The sequence below is a fragment of the Nicotiana tomentosiformis genome, chromosome 5, assembly GCF_000390325.3.
Source record: "Nicotiana tomentosiformis chromosome 5, ASM39032v3, whole genome shotgun sequence".
NCBI lineage: Eukaryota > Viridiplantae > Streptophyta > Magnoliopsida > Solanales > Solanaceae > Nicotiana > Nicotiana tomentosiformis.
The window spans coordinates 119209184-119232621 of record NC_090816.1 but is presented as its reverse complement, the minus strand read 5'-3'; the positions used below and the strand labels follow the sequence as shown (position 1 = coordinate 119232621).

Genomic DNA, 23438 nt, shown 5'->3' with positions numbered 1-23438 from the left:
AAGAATAAAGTGTGCCGACTTGGTCAACCTGTCGACAATGACCCAAACTGCATCAAACTTCCGCAAGGTCCACAGCAACCCAACTACAAAGTCCATAGTGATGCGTTCCCATTTCCACTCTGGTATAGTCATCTGCTGAAGTAGGCCACCTGGCCTCTAGTGCTCATATTTAACTTGCTGACAATTTAGACACCTCTACGTACTCAACTATATCCCTTTTCATTCGTCACCACCAATAATGCTGCCTTAGGTCACGATACATCTTCATAGCACCAGGATGAATATAATACCAAGAACTGTGTGCCTCCTCTAGGATCTTTTTCCTCAGTCCATCCACATTAGGAACACAAAGGCTATCCTGGAGTCGCGGAACACCATCTGCACCAATAGCAACTTTCTTGGCACCACCCCGTAGTACCGTTTCTCGAAGAACCATTAAGTGTGGATCATCATACTGGAGAGCCTTGATCTGCTCAAATAGTAAAGACTGGGCCACAACACATGCAAGAACTCGGCTAGGCTCTGAAATATCCAACCTCACAAGTCTATTAACCAAGGACTGAATATCCAAAGCTAATGGCCTCTCCTCTACTAAAATGAAAGCCAAATTACGCATACTCTCTGCCTTTCGACTCAAGGCGTCTGCAACCACATTTGCTTTGCATGGATGATACATGATAGTAATATCATAATCTTTTAGTAACTCAAGCCATCTGCGCTGTCTCAAATTTAGGCCCCCCTACATGAACAAATGTTGCAAACTGCGATGATCAGTGTAAACTTTACAAGACACTCCATAAAGATAATGCCTCAAAATCTTAAGAGCGTGAACAATCGCAGCTAACTCCAAATCATGCAGTGGATAATTCTTCTCGTGTGGCTTTAGATGACGTGAAGCATACGCAATAACTTGCCCTTCCTGCATCAATACACAACCCAAGCCAACGTGTGAAGCGTCACAATACACTATATACATCCCCGAACCGGAAGGCAACACTAACACTGGTGATGTAGTCAATGTTGTCTCGAGATTCTGAAAGCTTACCTCACAATCTTCGGACCATTGGAACGGAGTACCCTTCTGGGTTAATTTGGTCAAAGGTGCTACAATAGATGAAAACCCTTTCACGAACCGACGATAATAACCTGCTAAACCCAGAAAACTTTTGATCTCAGTCGTCGAAGTGGGACGATGCCAATTCTGAACTGCCTCAATCTTTTTGGGATTAACTTTAATGCCCTCGCAAGATACAATATGCCCCAAAAATGCTATACACTCTAGCCAAAACTCAGATTTAGAGAACTTAGCATATAACTTTTGTTCCCGCAATGTCTAAAGCACCATTCTCATATGTTGCTCGTGCTCTTCCTTGTTGCGCGAGTAAATCAAAATATCATCAATGAAGACAATAAAAAACAAATCAATACATGATCTGAATACCATGTTCATCAAATCCACAAACGATGTCGGGGCGTTAGTTAAACTGAAGGACATTACCAGAAACTCATAACGACCATATCTAGTCCGGAAAGCAGTCGTAGGAACATTCGAATCCCGAATCTTCAACTGATGGTACCCCGACCTCAAGTCGATCTTAGAGAACACCCTAGCACCCTGCAAGTGATCAAATATATCATCAATAAGCGGTAACAGGTACTTGTTCTTAATAGTGACTTTGTTCAATTGACGATAATCAATACACATTCGCATCGTTCCATACTTCTTCTTCACAAATAATACCGGTGCACCCCAAGGCAATACACTCAGTCTGATGAATCCTTTGGATAGTAACTCCTTACGCTGTTCTTTCAACTCCTTCAATTCTTGTAGAGCCATGCGATACGGTGGAATAGATATAGGTTGGGTATCCAGAGCCAAGTCGATAAAGCTATAAGTATCATGATCTGGTGGCATGCCTAGAAGATCTAAAAAAAATACGTCGGAGAACTCCCGAACTACAGGCACTGAATCAATAGTCAGAGTCTATGTAGTAGTAACCCGAACATAGGCTAGATAATCTAAACAACCCTTCTCAACCATGTGTTGAGCCTGCAAAAAAGAAATAACCCGATTAAATGCACTAACAGACGAACCCTTCCACTCCAGCCTAGGCAATGCTGGAATAGCCAAGGTAACAGTCTTAGCATGACAATCTAGAATAGCATGATATGGATATAACCAGTCCATGCCCAGGATAATTTCAAAGTCGGTCATCTCAAGCAGTAGAAGATGTGCTCTAGTTTAATAACCATGGAATGTAATAATACAGGACCGGTAGATCCAGTTCACAATAACATAATCGCCCACAGGAGTGGACACATAAATAGGAGTACTCAAGGACTCACGAGAAACACCCAGGAAATGAGTAAATAGAGACGACACATAGGAATATATAGACTCTAGATCAAATAATACGGAGGCATCTTTGCCGCAAGCAGAAATAATACCTGTAATCCTGGCATCTGAGGCCTCAACATCTGATCTGGCCAAGAAAGCATAGAACCGAGCTGGAGCGCCAACTGGCTGGCATCCGCCTAGCTGACCTCCACCTCTAGGACGGCCCCTACCCACTTTTCCTCCATCTCTTGGTGGTCGGATGATAGGTGGAGCAACTGGTGCGGTAATCATAACAACTCTTTGGTGCAATGGGCTGCTGACTAAGAATCTAGCCCTGGTGACCTGAATACCCACTGGAAGAACCCCGAAGAGGGCAATGAGAACTCTCTAGTATAGTACTGAAATAAGGTCACTGGAGCACCCCCGAGGAGGCGGTGGTGCTGGATATGGGGGTCTGTTGGACGACCCTCTCACGAACTGACTTATGCCCCCAGACAGAGCTCCTCTGAACTCTACAGAATATCTGAACCGTTTATCTCTCATAACCTGCTCTCGACTATGCTGACGCACACCCTCAATCCCCCGGGCTGTCTCCACGACTAGCTCATAAGAAGTACCCATCTCAACCTCTCGAGCCATAGTGGCCTGAATGCCTGTATGTAAACCCGCAACAAACCTTCGCACTCTCTCCGCCTCAGTAGGGAGTATCATAAGTGCATGGTGAGCTAACTCAAAGAACCTCGCCTCGTAATCGGTCTCTGACATCTGACCCTACTGGAGTTTCTCAAACTAAAACCGCAACTCTTCCCTCTGGGAGGGTGGAAAATACCTGTCCAAGAAAATACGGGTGAACCTGTCCCAAGTCATGGGAGGAAAATCTGTTGGTCTGCCAAGAAGATAAGACTTCCACCATCTACGAGACCTACCCTCTAGCTGAAAAGTAGCAAAGTCTACCCCATAAGACTCCAATATCTTCATGTTGTGCAGTCTATCCCTGCACCGATCAATAAAGTCCTGGGGATCCACATGTCGCTCACTCCCAAAGACAGGAGGATGTAGTCTAGTCCATCAGCGGCTGCAGCTGGCCTAGGCTCAGGTGTAGCTGCTTCCACTGGCTGGGATCCACCCACGGGTAGTGCACCAGGGTCTGATATACAGCAGTTTCCTGCCCATGAGCCTGTGCGGTAAAGGTCTGTGCTCCCCCGCCCGCCTGAGATGTGGCTGGGTCTGCCAGAAATAAACCGGCTTTAGTCATAGTGTCCATGAACCGCAACATATGACCCATGACATCCTGGAATCCCGGTGCAGATCTGAAATCCACCGGAGCTGACTGTTCCACGGGACTTAAACTCTCTACCTAGTGATTTCTTCTACGCGGTCGCGAACTTCCTCACGGGATTGCGTAGCACAAATTTTTACTGCCCAAAAATAACCCTACGCGATCGTGATTCACAAGATTCCAACTCTATGCGATCGCATCCCTCTTCACGCGATCGCATAGAGCAAAAGCATGGCACAACTTCCTCTCAAGTTTCCCCTACGCGATCACAAACAATGCCATGCGATCGCGATGCACATACTAGCCTAACCTACGCGATCGCGGTTGACCCCGTGAAGAACAAAATCAACACAGCCTCAACTAAGCCTACGTGATCGCATCCTATTCTTTGCGATCGCAAAGAAGGTTTGAAACACCAGCAAACAACAACTACCAGCAGTGCCAAAATGAATGAAAATAATCAGAATACCATCCGAAACACGCCCGGGCCCCTCGGGACCTCAACCAAATATACCAACAAGTCCTAATACATCATACGAACTTAGTCGAGTCTTCAAATCACATCCAACAACACTAAAATCACAATTCACACCCAATTCAAGCCTAATGAAACTTAAGAATTTCTAACTTCTACCTTCGGTGCCGAAATGTATCAAATCAAGTCCGATTGACCTCAAATTTTGCACACAAGTCATAAATGGTATAATGGAGCTTTGAAAATTTTTGGAACTGAATTCCGACCCCGATATGAAAAAGTCAACTCTCCGGTCTAACTTCCTAACTTAAATTCCTGTTTTAGCCATTTCAAGCCTAATTTAACTACAGATTTACAAATAAAATTCTGAACACGCTCCTAAGTCCAAATTCACCATACAGAGCTATTGAAACTATCAAAACCTGATTCCGGGGGTTGTTTTCTCAAAATATTGATCAAATTCAAACTTAGCATTTTAAGGCCAACTTAAGGAACCAAGTGTTCTGATTTCAACTAGAACACTTCCAAATCCCGAACGAACCATCCCCGTAAGTCATTAATTAATAAAATCATATACAGGGAGTTTTATTTAGGGGAACGGGATTCTAAAAGTCAAAATGACCGGTTGGGTCATTGCACATTAAGTCCCAAGTTTTGGCAGACTTCGTGGCCGACTTCACGCCGGCTTTAATACCCGAGGTCGAAAAAGAGTTTTTGGAAAAATCAAGAACTTCTTTGGATATTTGGACCCTCTTTACAGACGTGGCCTCAAATGTGAAAGGGTCCAGACTCGGTATCGTGCTAAAGCCACCAACGGTTAATATTGTTAGACAATATATTAAGACTATTAAATTAACTAACAACGAGGAAGAATATGAGGCCATGATTGCAGGCCTTGAATTAGCCAAAAGTTTGGGGGCAGAGGTGATTGAAGCCAAGTGCGACTCCTTCCTTGTGGTAAACCAAGTTAATAGAACATTCGAGGTTAGAGAAGAACGAATGGAGAGATACTTGGACAAGTTACAAGTGACAATACACTGGTTTGAAGAATGGACTTTGCAACATGTGCCTCGGGATCTAAACAGCGAAGTCGATGCCCTCGCTAACCTGGGATTGTCGGTCGAAGACGACGAGTTTAAATCATGAGAGGTCGTACAACTCATGAGATCGGTCGTGGAAGAAGGCCACGCCAAAATCAACTAGACGAGCCTAACTTGGGACTAGAGGAACAAGTATGTGGAATATCTCAGGGCTGGAAAGCTACCCTCGAACCTTAAAGAATCAAGGGTCCTGCGTACAAAAGTAGCCCAATTTAGCCTATCCAAAAACGGAACCATGTTCAGAAGATCATTCGATAACCCACTTGCAATATCTCTAGGGACGGGGGATACCAAGTACATTCTGAGGGAAATCCATGAGGGTACCTGTGGAAATCATTCGGGCACCTAATCATTAGTTCACAAAATAATCAGGGCTGGATATTACTGGATCAATATGGAAAACGATGCAAAGTAATTCATCCGAAAATGTGATGGGTGTCAAAGATACGCTCTGATGATTCATCAACCGGGGGAGCTACTGCATTCAGTTTTGTCTCCATGGCCATTCATGAAGTGGGGAATGGACATCGTCGGCCCTCTTCCATGGGCACCGGGTAAGGCTCAATTTATTTTATTTATGACTGACTATTTTTCTAAGTGGGTTGAAGCTAAGCATATGAAAAGGTTAGGGAAAACGAAGTCATCGACTTCATTTGGGACAACATCATATGTAGGTTAGGGATACCATACGAAATTGTGTGTGACAACGGGAAACAGTTTATCAGCAGCAAAGTGACCAAGTTTCTCGAAGATCATAAGATTAAAAGGATCTTATTGACCCCTTATCATACTAGCGGGAACGGGCAAGCCAAATCGACCAACAAAATCATAATCCAAAACCTAAAGAAAAGGTTAATCGACGCCAAAGGGAAATGGAAGGATATCCTGTCCAAAATCCTTTGGGCATACCGCACGACTGCGAAGTCCATTACCGGGGCTACTCAGTTTTTATTGGTTTATGGCACCGAAGGTCTAATACCGATCGAAGTCGGGGAGCCAAGTATAATATTTTGATACGCAACAAAGGAATCAAATGACGAGGCCATGAATACGAGCCTGGAGCTATTGGATGAAAGGCGTGAAGCTGCCCTTGTTCGATTAGCTGCCTAGAAGCATTGGATCGAGAGGTATTACAATCGAAGGACCAACCTTTGATATTTCAACAATGGGGACTTGATACTAAGAAAGGTCACACTGAACACCTGGAACCCGAACAAAGGAAAATCTGGACCGAACTGGGAAGGACCGTACCAAATTATCAAGATCACCGGAAAGGGATCCAATAATCTCAAAACAATGAACGACGAGCAATTACCAAAGAACTAGAATATAACTCACTTAAAGCGATATTATTGCTAAGGTTCGACTCCAATTCCTTCTTTTATTTACGTTTTAAACTGACACTTGCAGGCAACTTACAAAGGATGATACGAGATCCTAGATCGGAAAGCATGCGTTGCACTCTTTTTTCCCTGGACCAGTTTTGTCCTAAGTGGGTTTTCTGGCAAGATTTTTAATGAGGCAACAAGTAAATCGTGCTAACTTAGAATCGAAGTTCGGATACAAACCAGTTTCAATAATCACAACAGCAACTGAGGCCTCCCTTCGGTCAACCTCAAATGTTGGGGGGGGGGGATAGATCCCCAAATATAGAAATTAACATCGCATTTCGACTTCGTGATTAGGGAGCCTCGATTAATAGGATTTATTGTAAGGGCCAAACAGTCAAATGAACCATGCTCGCTTAAGTCAATCCAGCCCTGACACTAAACATATATGCATGCAGGACTATTATGCACAAGAATAAAAGAGCCTTCTTTGCATATAAACATATCGTCCTCAAATTTGTTTTTGCATTTCTCAAGAAATTCCCTACACTTAAAGATGTCAAGCCAAAGGTCAATCTTAAATTCAAGTTCGAACATTTATTCGGGCACTTTTGATCGATGTCAAGCCTAAGGGAAATCTTAAATCCGAGTTTGAACATTCACTCGGGGACTGTCGATCGATGCCGAGCCTAAGGGCAATCTGAATCTAGGTCTGAAAATTTTACTCGGGGACTTTCGATCGATGTTGAGCCTAAGGGCAATCTAAATCCGAGTCCAAACATTCACTCGGGGATTGTCGATCGATGTCGAGCTTAAGGGCAATCTTAATCTGAGTTCGAATATTCACTCGGGGACTACGCATCGAGCCTAAAGGTAATCTTAAATCTAAGTTTGAATATTCACTCGGGGACTGCCGATCGAAAAACAATCTTGGACGTTCCAAACTATGAGATTACAACGACAAAAGACCTATTAGGTAACTCCCGAATTTCAAAGGCCACGACCACCCCTTCTCAGAAATAGTTATCTTAGGCATGACCGGATAACTTAGGATGACAAGACCATTGGGAAACGCCCAAACTAAAAAGGCTACGGCCATATTAACACGGCTCGGAGACATCCGAAGCTCATAACAAATATAAGGCCTTTGAAAAACTCTTATAACCGGTTCTAAAGGCTGCCCTCGGCAAAGCTATAAACCTAAGATATTTTGGGGGGAAATTATCGGTAACACCGAACCCCTACAAAGCCTTAACCCAGAAAGGTAATAAATGTAAGGTTTATTTGAACCTTCGAACACATCCTAATTATCATTTCATACTAAGGCATCTCGACTTTTGTGAATACATGTAAAGCAAAGGAGAAATTCGAAAGCTACGAAAGGGAAAAGCCTTATATATAAATATATATAAATTTTCCTTACAAAAGATGAATAGCCCCGTTACATGTTATATACATAGTCCATACTATCTCGATAAAAAAGACAGTACTAAAATTGTTTTTAGAGCGGCCTAATCTTCACCAGGGGCTGCGTCATCACCTTCAGGGTCTTCTTCGACACCGGACTCACCCGACTTTTCGGACGCCTCAGAATCCTCCTTGGAAAAAAGCTAGCCTCCGAGCATTGGCTTCCCATGTCTTAGCGTTCTCGATTTCGATCAATATGTCAAAATTCTGGGCATGAACTCCCTCGAGGGTCTCCCTTCGGGATTTCCACCACGCATGCTTCACCGTATTTTTTTCATACTATTGGATAGCATCGGCATCAACTTTAAGTTGCGCTACTATTTTATCAGCTTCGTTCTGGGTCGTAATAACTTCTGGCTTGGCAGCGTCGAGCTCATTGGCCAGAAACAACTGAGCTAAGCTGAGATTGGAGTTCCTCGATCATTTTGGCCTGCACCAGGTCCTTCTCCTTTGCAGCCCGAAGCTGAACCTCAGCAGAAGCCAACTATGCCCGGGCAGTTTCTTTTTTCGAAGCCAGGCATTCATATTTTTCTTCCATTCATCGGCCTCGGCCTTCACCACGTCCACCTCTACCTGAAGCTGCCCGACCTGGTCAAGTCTCTTTTGAGCCTATAGTTTCGGATCGTTAGCCAAATGTCGGAATCGTCATCACTAAGATTGAATAATCGTATTATCTGCTCGACTAAACCGGCATGCTACTTTCGAGCCGCTTCTAACTCGGCATGAAGCTTCTTACTAAGAAGCTTGTAAGTATCCTTCTTCTCGGCAAGCTCCCGAGTCTCGACCTCGTGACGCTTGGACTCCTCCCGATATCAGAGAAAGGCCTCATGATGAATTACCAAGGCCTGCAAACAGAAAGGAAGATGTAAGGATTATTCACTATTGAATCTAAGTATAAAGTGAAGGGATATGCGATATTACCCGATTCAATGCATGTTGAGCTTCGTTAAAAAGGCAGGGTGCCTCTACCTCATTCATTTTGATTTTATCCTCTTCAATCACAAAGCACCGAAGGTAACTAGCAATTCCCACCGGGGCAGAAAGAATCCGTACGTCCTCCAGAATGGACATAAAAATTGTACGTCTCCGAGTAGGATCAACACTCGGAGCAGGGAACCGGTTCACTAATTTCGGGCTCGAAGAAGACCCGCCATCTCCCGGGGATGGTATTTTCCTTGGTACCAGTAAGTCGCCCAAACCGATAAAATTCTCCAAAGAAGTAGAGTCCAAGCCGTCAAAAGAATTTTGGAAAGAATCGGTTGCTCTTTGGGCCCCTTCGCCGAGGTTACCTTTCAACGCTTAAGCCTCGTTTATCATAGAATTTGTAAACGAAGGCGACCTAGAAAGGTCAATCACTCCAAGCGCCTTTTTGGGTACATTATCTTTTAACCGAGATGTGCCGGTCACATTTTCTTTTTCAACCTCATCGGCTTGGGCCAAATCAGTCTCAACCCTCTTGGAGACTTCAGCCACTGTTTCTTCTACGACCTCCATGGCTCGAGGCATTTCGGAGCCACTTCTCACGCGGGCCACCAACTCAGAATTTTTTTCTTCCTCAGACTTATCCTTCAACCGGTTGAGTGAGTCCAATGAGAGTTCTCGGGCTCCATCTTTCTTAGGATTATGCGCTGGCCACTTCCTCGGATTTTTCTTTTCAGGATCTGAGGGACTCGATGCTTTTCTTTTCTTCTTCTCTTTGACTTGTTTTGAAGCAGGGGGATCAGTGTGTATATCATCATCAACTGATGGAGGCCTCATCTCAACGTCCTTTGGTAAACCTGCAAAATAAAAATATAATGGATCAGAGATCGATGATGAAAACATGAGATTAGATATATTAATAGGGAAAAGCTCTTACCATGATTACGGGCCTCCCATCGACTCTTCGATAGCTCATGCCATAAATGCTCGGAGTAAGGTCTATGTGTCGCGATGCCCTCGACCCTCTCTTTAAGTTCAAGAATGGGGTTCGGCATTTGGGCGACAACTGCATCACAAAACATCGATGAGAAATCAACTAAATGAAAAGCAATAAAAGAAATACCGAAGGCAAAGCTAAACTTACGTTTCATGTTCCATTTCTCAGGAAATGGCACGTCCGCATCCGAGATTAAGTCTGAGGTCCTCACTCAAACAAATCGACCGAACCAGCCCCAGTCTCGATCCTCGTCGATACTCGAGAACAAGGTCTTAGTGGCTCAATGTGCAAGCTTAATTAACCCTCTTCGGTAAAGTCAAGGGTTGTACAGGCGTATGAGATGGTCGATGGTGAATGGACATTCCTCGACCTTGCTCACAAAGAATCGAAGCAGAATAACGATCCTCCAAAATAAAGGATGTATCTGCCCGAGTGTCACATCATACATTTTGTAAAAGGCTATGATAACCAAGTCTAAAGGGTCCAGCGTAAAAGGATAAGTGTAAACACTTAAGAAACCCTCCACGTAAAAGTTAACAATGAGAAACCCAGAAGATAAAGAAGGTGAAGTTTTCTTAGAACACAAGAAAGACTTAAGCGTAAAAGTTCTAACAAATAGATTAAATGGTATTTATAGGTTCCTCAAGCGGCGGTTCATCTCCCGAGGTAGCTGACCGTCAACTGACATGCATTTAATGCTTTAGAGACTGGACTGACGGGATGTTTCCACTATTTTTATCACTTACGTCGTGTACCCATCATCATGATTTATCGAAGTGAGGACCAAGGGTTTATATCGCTTACTCTCCAAAAAATGAGGGGACTATCTGTATACGGGTAGAACCGAGCTCGACGCTTGATCGAGCATCTGGAACAATAGGTCAAGGCTCGACACATACGTAGGAGATCGAAGTTATAGATGTAACTGAGCTCAATATCGAGGATCGAAGTTCGAACAAGATCATCAGATTTTCCCTCGAGTTTATCAAGGGCACGACCGACCCTGCTTCTAACAGCCTCGAAGAAAAGCTTTCCCAACTCATACAACAAGGATCCGTAATTATCGCCATTAACCAATCATTATAACACAAATCACGGGATCAAGTCAAAAAGGGAGCCAACGGTCTGCATAATTTCTTATAAAATAATGTCTTAAAGGCTTCATCTCCCTGGATATATAAAGGGAACTGAGTAATTCATTAGGGACATGGTAACATACTGCGATGAACAACATACAATCTTTTCCAGCTTTGTTCATATTATTTTGGCTTTAATAATATTCTGGCCCCAATAATATCACTCTTAATTTCGAAGGAAGTTAACTTTGCAAGGCTTAAGTTGTTCAATCTATGTGGTTTGCATTTGTGTTTCTATTTATTTTCCCATATTAAATCTGATTTTTCATTTTGTATCAAATTATATCGCATATCCTTAAAATCACGTATAAATTCATTTGTTATCCGATTTTGAGGGTAAACAGGTGGACCACAGACTCTCCATTTCTTAGTTTCAGATGAGAGAATCTCAATTTCATAGTTTTTATTAGCCAATTGAGACCTTTAGGTGCAAACTACTTTGTAATGAGGCGATTTCCATGGATCAAACGCTATTTTCATCCTAAGGATAGCAATATAGATGCATTCCCTACATGCAATTTAATATGCAACTCCCAAGTCAATGCATGCAGTGCTTTTCTATATAGTGCTATGCTAAGGGATAGTTATGTTGTGTTTATGGTAAGAAAAGAAAAGGTCACCAACAATAGCTTGCATGCTATGGAACTTAAAATGTAAGAATGAATAGTGAATAGTGGAGAAATGAACGTAAAAGAGAAAAGAATCATGAGACTTTGATAAAATTTAGAACCCTACACCTAAGTGATTTATGGTAAAGTTGCACCACTAAACCGCAAGTTCAATCACAAGTTGTTATAAAATTGGATTGGTAAAAACCAAATTTAAGTTTCTTTTTTCTGTGAGATTATTTTGTTGGCAAACTGCATCTATCATGGTATATTCAACATATCTATTGATACATATACTACAGCAAGGGCTACTAAGGTAGTACAATTATGATCATCAAAAAACCACGGTTAGAGCAGTTGCTATTTGCATTGCAAGTCCTCGGATTGTTTCATTGGTATCCTCAATTTCATTTAAGACTAATGTATCCACCATCAAGGAGATCAAAGTAGCAATTAAAACACCCTGATCTGAAGGCTCTCTCTCCAGATTGTTCTCCAGATTGTACTACTTGTCATGTTTTAAAGATATCTTTATTGACTTATGAATTCAATGCTTAGTTCCTGGGAGGATTTGGATGAGATAGTGCACGATATACCGCACACTGAGAAACTTTTTATTGGAGGAGATTTCAACGGCAACATTGGAGCAACGTCTGGGGGCTATGATGATGTACATGGTTATTTCGGTTTTGGAGATAGAAATAGAGAGGGAACTTCACTACTGGGTTTTGCTAGAGCGTTTGATTTGGTGATAGCAAACTCAAATTTCCGAAGAAGGTGGAACACTTGGTCACATTCCGGAGCTTGGTGGCCAGGACCCAGATTGACTATCTTCTCTGCAGGAGGTCCGATAAAGGTCTTTGCACGGATTGCAAGGTCATCCCGAGTGAGAACCTCACAACCCTTCATAGGCTCCTGGTCATGGACCTTGAGATCATGAGGAAGAAGGCAGTGTATGGCCAACCTAGGATCAAGTAGGGAGCCTTGACTGAAGATAAAGCCCAGGAGTTGGGGTTAAGTTGTTGACTATGGGATCTTGGAGGAGTAGTGGGGATGTGAGCCTGATGTGGACCACAACGGCGCAGTGCATTAAGGAAGCTGCCAGAGAGATCCTAGGGGTCTCGAAGGGTTGCAATGGTGGTCGCAACGGAGACTGGTGGTGGAATGGAGAGGTCCAAAGAAAAGTGAACACCAAGAAAGCAGCGTATCTGAAGCTAGTGGAAAGCATTGACGAGGAGGAGAAGAGGTCGAACAGGGAGCGGTATAAGTTGGCTAGGAAGGAGGCAAAGTTAGCGGTTAAAACTGCAGCATTTATTCGTTTATATGAATAACTTGAGGGTAAGGGCAAGGATAAGAGGATGTTTAGGCTAGCCAAGGTGAGAGATAGAAAGGTCCGTGACTTGGACCAAGTGAAGTGTATCAAGTACGAAAAAGGTACAGTTTTGTTGGATGAGGCACATATCCATCGAAGATGGCAGACGTACTTCTATAGTCTCTTGAATGAGGATGGGAACAGAGACATTGTTCTGGGTGATTTGGGATCCTCCAAGAATCGCTGCGACTTTGGGTATTGCATGCAGATTAGAGTTGAGTAGGTTGTAGGGTCTATGCGTAAGATGAGCATGGGCAGAGCGACCGGGCCAGATGAAATCCCGGTGGAGTTTTGGAAGAGAGTGGGCAGGGCGGGCTTGGAGTGGCTTACTAGATTATTTAATATCATTTTTAGCAAGAAAAAGATGCCCGAAGAGTGGAGATGGAGAATTATAGTTACTGTGTACAAGAATAAGGGTGATATCCAAAATTACAACAACTATCGGAGTATTAAGATGCTTAGTCATACTATGAAGGTGTGGGAGAGGGTGGTGGAGCTAAGGGTGAGGAGAAGGTTGGCTATATCTAAAAACCAGTTTGGGTTTATGCTGGGAAGTTCGACTACTGAAGCAATTCACCCTGTTAGGAGATTGATAGAACAATATAGGGAGAGGAAGAGGGACTTTCATATAGTGTTCATCGATTTAGAAAATGCTTACGATAAAGTCTCAATGGAGGTTCTGTGGAGATATTTGGAGGCTAGGGGGGTACCTGTGGCCTACATTAGGGTGATTAAAGACGTGTATGAGGGAGCAAGGACATGTGTAAGGACTCTGGGATGGGTCTCAGACCATTTCCCGATCATGATGGGGTTGCATCAGGGGTCGGCACTCAGCCCTTTTTTGTTTCCCCTGTCGATGGACGTACTGACCCGCCACATCCAAGGGGAGGTGCCGTGGTGACTGTTGTTAGGTGTGATTTGAGGCCTCGAGCAAGTCCGTATTGTGTTATGGGATGTGTTGGTACGTTTGGATGGGGTCCTGTGGGCCTCGGGGTTGAAACAGATTGAAACTTAGAATTTAGGATATGCTGTTGTTGCTGAAGTTTGGTGTCATCGCACCTGCAGAAGGAGTGCCCATAGGTGTTGTCACATGGGTGCGTAGGGGCCATCGTAGGTGCGAATTTTATGGAGGAGATATGGGAGAGCAGGTGTGAGAAAAATTCCACGCCTGCGAAGTCGAAGATGCGGAGAAGAGATAACATAAGTGGAATTTGGCCAAGAGGCTTGGGGCCACAGAAGCCGACTTGGTCATGTAGGTGCGTGAGCGCATAAGCGCTTGTTGTCTGCAGAAGCAGAAGCACAGATGCGCTATTAAGCGAAGGTTGCTGGCTTGAGGTGGAGCCGCACCTGCGATGGATTTTCCACAGGTGCGGAGCCGCAAAAGCGGCTAGTTGACCGCATATGCGAAAATCACTGGGCAGTGGGGTGCTTTTAATCCGAGACTTAGCCCATTTCTCCCACATTTCTATTTGGTTTGGGAGATTTTTGGAGCTCTTCAAGAGGGGATTCTCATCATCAACTGCAAGGTAAATACTTCCCATGTATTGTAAGTTGATTTCAAGGATTTCATACGGATTTAACATGGAGATTTATGAAAAAAACTGTGGGATTTTGAAGAAAAAACTAGAATTGATACTTTTTGGATTTATACCACGATTTTGGAAGAGGAATTAAGAATAAATCACCTTGAGTTGTTTCCAAGATATTTGATAAACGAAAAGGGGTGTATTCACTACTAAGCACTTGTATCCGTGTTGTACGCATGTGACTCGTAATTCGATAAGGTTCTTCCTTTCTTGTGGAGCGGGTTGAACGCCTCGGCAGTACAATAGATGCATCTATGTATCGTACCGCTCGACCCTCAGCAGTGTACACATTATTCTGGATTGGGTCGTACAACCTCGCATAACCGTGCGTTATATCACTAGTCGTCTGAATATTCACAAGATTATCCTTCCACTGATGCTTGGCATTTTATATGGTATTCCTTATCTGTTTGATACTGGTACTTGATACATCTGAGTTGTTTAGATAGAATACGAGAGACTGGGAAATTTATATCCTCAACAGAAATTTTTGGAAGGTTATGTAACTTACAGTTTTACCCTATTATTGTTGTTCTACTTCATATCTGCTTATGATTTATCATATTGCTTTATTGGACCTATAGTAAGTGTTGATGACGACCCCTCGTCACTTATTGGGCTAGATACTTATTGGGTACGCGTTGATTTATGTACTCATGTTTCACTTCTGCAGTAAATGTGCAGGATCTAACAGGTTCATTTGGTGGTCATCTTGACGCGTAGGCACAGCTGCTGAGGAGACTTTATGGTGAGCTAAACTCCAGGCTACGTACCGCAGCCCACAGAGTCTCCATCATATTATTTACTTTATCATGTCTTATTTATATTTCAGACAGATGTTGTATTATTATTGTACTCCTTAGTAAATGCTCATGCACTTGTGACACCGAGTTTTGGAATGACTCTAGAATTTGTTTATGGTTTGTTTAACCTCGATACACTTTTACTCGTATAATATTTAAATTGTATTAATCTACGACTTTAACATATTTATTCCTCCACCTATCAAGATTCATGATTTCAAAAGATAATAAAATGAATAAATAAGTTGTTGGTTCACCGTTGGCTTGCCTAACGGCGACGTTGGGTGCCATCATGACCCATAGTGGGTTTTGGGTTGTGACAGCTTGGTATCAGAGCTCTAGGTTGATTTTGGTTTCACAATTCATGAGCAAGTGTATTAGAGTCTTGCAGATCGGTACGGAGATGTCTGTACTTATCTTCGAGAGGCTACAGGGCATTTAGGAGCTCTTCCCTTATTGATTCCTCGTCGTGCGATTTGATTCCATTGAAGCTTATGCCTTTATTTCCTTCCTATTAAATCTTATGCGTCGTCGAGCGCTTGTTACCAATTGGGCATCGAGGAGTTGTAATGGTACTGTAGATGTGGTGCAGGATATTTCTTTGTGCGTATTTGATTGAGCTATTTTCGACGCCTCGTCGAGGGATGTTCTGTCATTTCAACGCAATATTAGTATTGTATACGGGTTTGCGGATATGCACGGTGCATTATGATGTTCATGAGTGGTTATCGCGCAGTGTTGGTGTAAATGGTAAGGTGCTTATTTATGTGTCGCGAAAATGAATAAGTCGAAAGAAGGACTACTCGGTTCATAGTTTAGAGGTTCGACATATAATTCAAGTGGAGGAGAGGCAATTGGACTATGGATGTTCAAGCCTCGGTTGACGGAGTAGCAAGATCTGATATTTTCAAACTTGGTGGAAATTCTCATTAAGGCTCCTCAGTATTATGGTCTTCTTTGAATTGCCTACAGGGAAGGGTGTTACGGTATGGTGCATGAGCAATGATTATTAGAGATGGCAGTGTAAGGTGGCTTCAAGGTCGAATCAGTGTTTCTAGTGTTAATGGCTCGAGAAAGATGATCTTTGAGGATTATGATTTAAGGTTCTACAAAGACGGATTATGATTTGAGTTAGTATTCTGGCAGCAAAGAAGGAGGAAAGACATGATGGGAGGTGTCTCGCGGTGATTGAATTGCTAGCAGGTCAAGTATGAACAACAGAGGTCTAGAAGTTGCTTAAGGATATGGTTTAATCGAAGTGGGAGTGGCAGAGTAGTGTATAGATTTTGTGATAAGTTAACCACGTGCCTTGATAACGTTTATATTGATTTGGGACTCATGGTGGAAAGTGACTAGGTCTACAGATTTTATTTGGGATGGTGGCTACTGTACTGAGGAAGATTGAATATGGCAGAAATGAGTTTGCTTGAAATGAAGAGGGGTGTGAAAACTTGATTATCATTTTTGGATGCAACGTGACTTCGAGTTTGGAACGTATTGTCGGACTTTCAATTGATGTCAATGGGGAATAAACAGACTATTACAGCTAGTGGATGAGCTTGGGTTCCGGAGGGTTTACTGACTTTGTGGTAGTTGTACCCAGTACAACATCATTGGAAGATGTCGGTATAGTATTCAACATGTGCTCTATCTCCTATGAGCAGGTTAGCTGTTGCGTGATTCTTGATGAAGTTTCTATGAAGTGTTCTACTTACTACCCAGCAGAAGGTCGAATATGCAATTGTGGCTGATAATTCGGAATGCTCATGAAAAGTTTAACAAGAGATTACGAGAAAATTGGCGGGTTAACAGTGCGAGATCATGGTGATTGAGAAGGAGGAATATTTGTGGGTTCAAGATTTATGTGTTTTAGCTTAAATCTAAGTAGGGGAGCCTACCGTCTACGATTGGATCACGTGGTTGTCTGCATGTGTAGTTTCTGGTTATCAGTGCATTGGTGGATTATTTATGACTAAGAAAAGAAAACCTCATGGGTAATTCGAGCAAAGAACTTTATAAATGTGTGCTATATTTCACCTTATCGATTCATGTGCAGGTTTTGGGAAGACACAGAGTTTATGCTTCTTGTAGATGTCACGTACACGGAAAAGAATCCATCTAATTGCTTCTTTGGGAGTGTTCATATGCTAACAGAGTGTTTGAGTTTGATTATGTTCGAGACCAACTCAGAGTGGGTGACTCTCAATAGTGGTTCTAACGGGTTCAAGGATGTAAGCGCGGTGTCTAAGGATTTTTGGGTTCATTGTATCTTTGAAGATCGGGATTTTTGCAGTAAAATGTGAAGATTACTTGGGGGAAATTTTCTATGTTATCATCGGGTCTGCGGGGATATATTGGAGAAATAAGAGAAATAACTTCGGATTCGCCGAAGGTCTTTCAGAATGGGTGTACGAGTTAGAGATATCATTGTGCGCACGAGGAGGGTATGAGATGGTTCATAGGTATGGAGACGATGTGATCTCGTGATTTGGGTCACTTGCGATGAGTGTTGGTTGAGTTTCTTTAAGTTTTTGAATGGAGCTAGTATTATTTCTAAGGCAAGTGAAGAGTAAATTGAAAGAAGTAAGGTCGGTTAGTAATGGTTTGAATCAACATAATTATGGCAATGATCAGTTCCTTTAGCGTGTTAAGTTTTACAGGTGGTTTGTGGTTGCACGTGCGGGGTTGACAACCACCATAATTTGATTGATTTGGGAGATATTTGATTCAATTGGCCTTGTTATGTGTAAATGGATCCTGGAAGAGTTATGGCGGTGAGGTTTGTATTTTTTGCAGTTGTGGGAATTCAGTTCCGTGTTGCATTGGTTCTTCTGAAATAAGTTAAGTGAAAGATTTCTAGCCAATGAAGTGTTTATTCTAGTTCAAGGGTTATGATGAATTCTTGTACTCTTGAGTAGCGGCATGATAGGTGCAGTGAGCGACATGGGAATTGGAAGTTGAGGATCAAGGTTGAGACTCGGTGTTGATAAGAATGTCACGAGCTCGGATGGGCAGGGAAGAATTCAGATGTTTAGAGTAAGCTGGCATTATCTTAGTGTCACCTAAGAATGGTATTTTGTGGAAGAGGCATTGTGTATTGATTTGCGGATCAATGATTCACTTTACAAAATTTGTACGGTTGGAGGTATAGATGTGCAGGATTTGCTACCTTGTGCGGAAGGTCGTGGGAATATATCCCACGGGAAGATCGTATGAGCGTGACATGTTAGTCACTTAATTGTTAAGGATTGAAACCAAGTACAGAGATTCTAGTACTATCGCTAATGTGAGAGTTTATGCCTGAAAAGCGCTTTATTCATTTGGTTGTGGACTGTGAAAGTTTATTCCGGATTAGACGGTTGGTCGTGTGTGTCATGAATATGGCCATTGTGGATCCTTAAAAAGTTGTTGGCCCAGTATGGTATGATCAGAATTGGCTTGAGGTCCGTTGGTGGGTCTAATACGAATGAGTGCTCTACGTCAGGTCGGATGTGTTCATTCGGCATAGCATTGCTTACAAAGGAGTATTTGGGCGTTGGATGTTATTCCCGTCGTCAGCTATTACATGTAATACTCTATTGTGCCAGGTGGGTTGTGAGACAGCTTGATTGTTCGCACATGTTTTGAGATCCCATGTAGCTTGTGGTGTTATATGAGCAAGATGGCTCTCGAGATGCATGTCATTTATTGCACCTTGGTCCTTCTTGGGTTTTGTAGTGTATAGTGTTATATATCTCCCCAGGGATCGTATTATGCACTTGACGTGCTTATGGTCGATATTTGGGCATTTCGTAAGTATAATCGTATTATGAACTTGGATTGATGGGTGTTTCCTTATTGATTGTTATGTGTGGCACGCCACCACAGATATGTTGTTTGGATTGGGTGGCACGCCGCCACAGGTATGTTGTGTGGATCGGGTTGCATGCTGCAATAGTGCCATGATTGGATCGGGTTGCACACCGCAATAGTGCCATGTTTGGACCGGGTTGCACGCCACAAAAGTATCATTTTGGATCGGGTTGCAGCTGCAACAATGAGGTATTAAGTATATTTCTTTATACTTATTTTGAGTACCTTGTTTCCCCTTTCTAAGATAGAGCCACAATATCGGTTTGGCCATTTTATTCGTTTCGCGGAATGGATAGTTCTTTGCCAGAGTTCGTTCTTCCATGTGAGTCATATTCAAGTTGTAGCTTATTGACGTTGTATGAGATTTTAGACAATGTTTGAGGTGGCTTATTGCCTGAGCAGCTTGTACTATGTAAGACGAGGTTATTAGACTTGAGATCAGTGCGATCGGATTTATGTAGGGTATATTACAGAGAAAATATTGTTATTCAGTTCAGAAAGAGGTAATGGTTCTTGTCAGGTGAAGGGACTCCATGATTTATTGATTTTGTTAGGTGGTTATGAGTTTATACATATCTTTTTCGTCGTGGCAGTATTGCGAGAGTTGGAACAGGGCTTATAAGTGTTATGAGGTGTATTGCGGGCATCAAATTCTTGAAATTGCACCTATTATGGTCGGAGAATGTTATTATGGGCAAAGGACTTATGTGGTGCATGGTATGATTTCAACATAGGTGTATGATCATGTTTTGGTACATTGTGTAGTGATTGATGCGGTGTTTCGCATGTTAAAAATCAGGTATCATGAAGAATTCTGGATGTTGGAATTTGGTTCTAAGGCTTGTTAGCTAAGGTTATATGGAGGATCTTCAGTCTGGCTCGAGAAAATGTGCTCACATGAGTTGTGGTGGCACAGGTAGGTGCACAAGGTGTTGAACAGTAATTTTGGACAATTCCGGAACCGTTCTTGGCATGTTCGAGGATGAATGTATGTTTAAGTTGGGGAGAATGTAACGACCTAATCAGTCATTTTAAGATCTAGCACGTCGTTTGACGGTTTAAGACCGTGAGTAGCTTCACTTCATGTTTTATGACTTGTACGTGTGGTCGGAATTAAATTTCGTGAAGTTCCAAGTTGTTTCAGAACAAAAATTCCAAATTCAGAAGCTTTAAGTTGCAAGAGTTGACTAAGGTTTGACTTTTGGTAAAAGATCTCATAATCGGGATTTGAAGGTTCCAATAGGTTCGGATTGAGTATCGAATGGTCTGGGAGTATTTCAGCGCTTATTATGAAAATTTGGCATTTTGAAAGTTTAAAAATTCCTTAAGTATGGTTTGAAGTGGACTTTGGTGTTATCGATATCCGTTTGGGGTTTCGAGCCTTGGAATAGGTTTGTATCGTGATTTGTGACTTGTGCGTAAAGTTTGGCGTCATTCCGGAATATTTAAGTATAATTCGGACACGTTCGTCGAAGTTTGGAAGTTTGAAAATTAAAAAAAGGTTTAGATCGTCGATTCGTAGTTTGGATGTCGTTTGGTGTGATTTAAGGCCTCGACCAAGCCCATATTGTGTTTTGGGATGTGTTGGTACGTTTGGATGAGGTCCCGGGGGCCTCGGGGTTGAAACGGATTGAAACTTAGAATTTAGGACATGTTGTTGCTTCTGAAGTCTGGTGTCATCGCACCTGCGGAAGGAGGGGCCGCAGGTGCGGTCACGCAGGTGAAAATTTCGTGGAGGAGGTCTGGGAGCACAGGTGGGAGGAAAATTCCGCACCTGCAAAGACGCAGATGCGGAGAAGAGATCGTAGAAGTGGAATTTGGCCAAGAGGCCTGGGGCCGCAGAAGCGGACTTGGTCACGCAGGTGCGTGAGCGTAGAAGCGCTTGTTGTCCGCAGAAGCGGAAGCGCATATGCGCTATTTGGGGCGTAGAAGCGAAGGTTGCTGGCTTGAGATGGAGCAGCACCTGCAATGGATTTTCCACAGGTGCGGAGCCGCATAAGCGGCTAGTTGACCGCAGATGTAAAAATCATTGGGCAGTGGGGTGCTTTTAATCCGAGACTTAGCCCATTTCTCCCACATTTTTATTTGGTTTGGGCGATTTTTAGAGCTCTTGAAGAGGGAATTATCATCATCAACTGCTAGGTAAGTACTTCCCACGTATTGTAAGTAACAAGGATTTCATAAGGATTTAACATGGAGATATGTGAAAAACTGTGGGATTTTGAAGAAAACCCTAGAATTGATAATTTTTGGATTTTTACCACGATTTTGGAAGAGGAATTAGGAATAAATCATATATTTGAGTTCGTAAGTTGGGGGTAATATTTATCTTCGAAAATTTTTGGAATCCGGGCACGTGGCCCGAGGGCTGACTTTGTTGGTTTTTCAAGCGAAGTTGGGAATTGTTATAAATTGATTAATTATGAGTATTAGAGTGTATTTTTACTGGTTTGCACATTGTTTGACTAGTTTCAGATCGTTTGGCTTTGAATTGAAGAGTTAGAGAAGCATTAGAGCCAGTTATGGAACTTCGGAGCGAGATAAGTTTCCTAAACTACCTCATATGTGATGTAATTGTTATGTGCTACTAGTTGTGGGTGCTACATACGCACGAGGTGACGAGAGTCCTTACGTAGCTAAAGCATGTTTATGTTCGGATAGACTTAGGACTTTATTATGTAATATTTGAATTATTTGGACTCATTTTGCTAGCTTAATTAATTGAAATTAATTGAAATTGATTTAGAAACATATTTATATTAGGCCGAGCTTTATCACCTTGAGTTGTTGCCAAGATATTTGATAAACGAAAAGGGGTGTATTCACTACTAAGCACTTGTATCTGTGGTGTACGCATGTGACTCGTAATTCGATAAATTTCTTCCTTTCTTGTGGAGCGGGTTGAACGTCTCAACAGTATAATAGATGCATCTATGGATCGTGCTGCTCGACCCTCGACAGTGTACACATTTTTCTGGATCGGGTCGTACGACCTCAGCATAATCGTACGTTATATCGCTAGCCGTCTGAATATTCACAAGATTATCCTTCCACTGATGCTTGGCATTTTATATGGTATTCCTTATCCGTTTGATACTGGTACTTGATACATCTGATAGATAGAATACGAGAGACTGAGAAATTTATATCCTCAAAAGAAATTTTTGGAAGGTTATGTAACTTACAGTTTTACCTCATTATTGTTGTTGTGCTTCATATCTGCTTATGATTTATCATATTGCTTTATTGGACCTATAGTAAGTGTCGATGTCAACCCCTCGTCACTACTTCTCCGGGGTTAGGTTAGATCATTATTGGGTACATGTTGATATACGTACTCATGTTGCACTTCTGCACTAAATGTGCATGATCTTACAGGTTCAATTGGTGGTCATCTTGGCGCGTAGGCGCAGCTGCTGAGGAGACTTTATGGTAAGCTAAAGTCCACGCTACGTACCGCAGCCCACAGAGTCTCCATCGTAGTATTTACTTTATCATGTCTTATTTATATTTCAGACAGATATTGTATTATTATTGTACTACTTAGTAAATGCCCATGCACTTGTGACACTGGATTTTGGGATGATTCTAGAATTTGTTTATGGTTTGTTTAACCTCAATACACTTTTTCTCGTATAATATTTAAATTGTATTAATCTACGACTTTAACGCATTTATGTCTCCATCTATCAAGATTCGTACTTTCAAAAAATAATAAAATGAATAGCTAAGTTATTAGTTCACTATTGGCTTGCCTAACGGCGACGTTGGGTGCCATCACGACCCATAGTGGGTTTTGGATCGTGACAGCTGGGGTGGGTATTAGGCATGACATGGTGCAGCTACACCTGACCGAAGAGATGACCCGTGATAGAAAAGTATGAAGGTCGAAGATTAGGATAGTAGGTTAGGGAGTCTAGATTATCCATACCGGTAGTGTTAGTATGTACTCTCGCATTTGGTTAGTAGTAGACTATTTGAATACTTGTCCTTTTTTTTTACATTTCGATCATCTTACTATCTTGTTGTGTATGTTGCTTTTACATATTTTTTCAGTGTTGTCCCGTCTTGTTTTCTTGTTATTATTGTGGTACCTATGTTTGCCTGAGCCGAGGGTCTATTGGAAACAACATCTCTACCTCCACAAAGGTAGGGGTAAGATCTGCGTACACACTA

The 23438-nt window shown here is 42.4% G+C and overlaps 2 protein-coding genes across 2 annotated transcripts; one reads left to right on the top strand and one right to left on the bottom strand.

The window, feature by feature from the left end:
• Nucleotides 1-739: 739 nt before the first annotated feature.
• LOC138893061 (uncharacterized) lies at nucleotides 740-3103 on the bottom strand. The gene is made up of 5 exons (XM_070176831.1): nucleotides 2821-3103; nucleotides 2449-2691; nucleotides 1742-1926; nucleotides 1499-1615; nucleotides 740-919 (listed from the first exon to the last, which is right to left on the bottom strand). The coding sequence occupies exons 1-5, from the start codon at nucleotides 3101-3103 to the stop codon at nucleotides 740-742; spliced, it is 1008 nt and encodes a 335-aa protein (XP_070032932.1).
• Nucleotides 3104-12190: 9087 nt separating this feature from the next.
• LOC104111038 (uncharacterized) lies at nucleotides 12191-12980 on the top strand. The gene is made up of 2 exons (XM_070176830.1): nucleotides 12191-12525; nucleotides 12698-12980. Exons 1-2 carry the CDS (start codon nucleotides 12191-12193, stop codon nucleotides 12978-12980), a joined length of 618 nt encoding a protein of 205 aa, XP_070032931.1.
• Nucleotides 12981-23438: the final 10458 nt, after the last annotated feature.

Bases quoted from the DNA above. Each gene is read 5' to 3' on its own strand.
- LOC138893061 (XM_070176831.1), bottom strand. From the start codon at position 3,103: ATGTCAGAGACCGATTACGAGGCGAGGTTCTTTGAGTTAGCTCACCAT. The intron at 2,692-2,820 runs GTCAGTTCGTGA...GGGTTCTTCCAG, and splicing joins AGCTCTGTCTGGGGGCATAA to TGGGTATTCAGGTCACCAGG. The intron at 1,927-2,448 runs GTATTATTTCTG...TATTTTTTTTAG, and splicing joins CTCAGATGCCAGGATTACAG to ATCTTCTAGGCATGCCACCA.
- LOC104111038 (XM_070176830.1), top strand. From the start codon at position 12,191: ATGAATTCAATGCTTAGTTCCTGGGAGGATTTGGATGAGATAGTGCAC. The intron at 12,526-12,697 runs GTCATCCCGAGT...TTGGAGGAGTAG, and splicing joins GTCTTTGCACGGATTGCAAG to TGGGGATGTGAGCCTGATGT.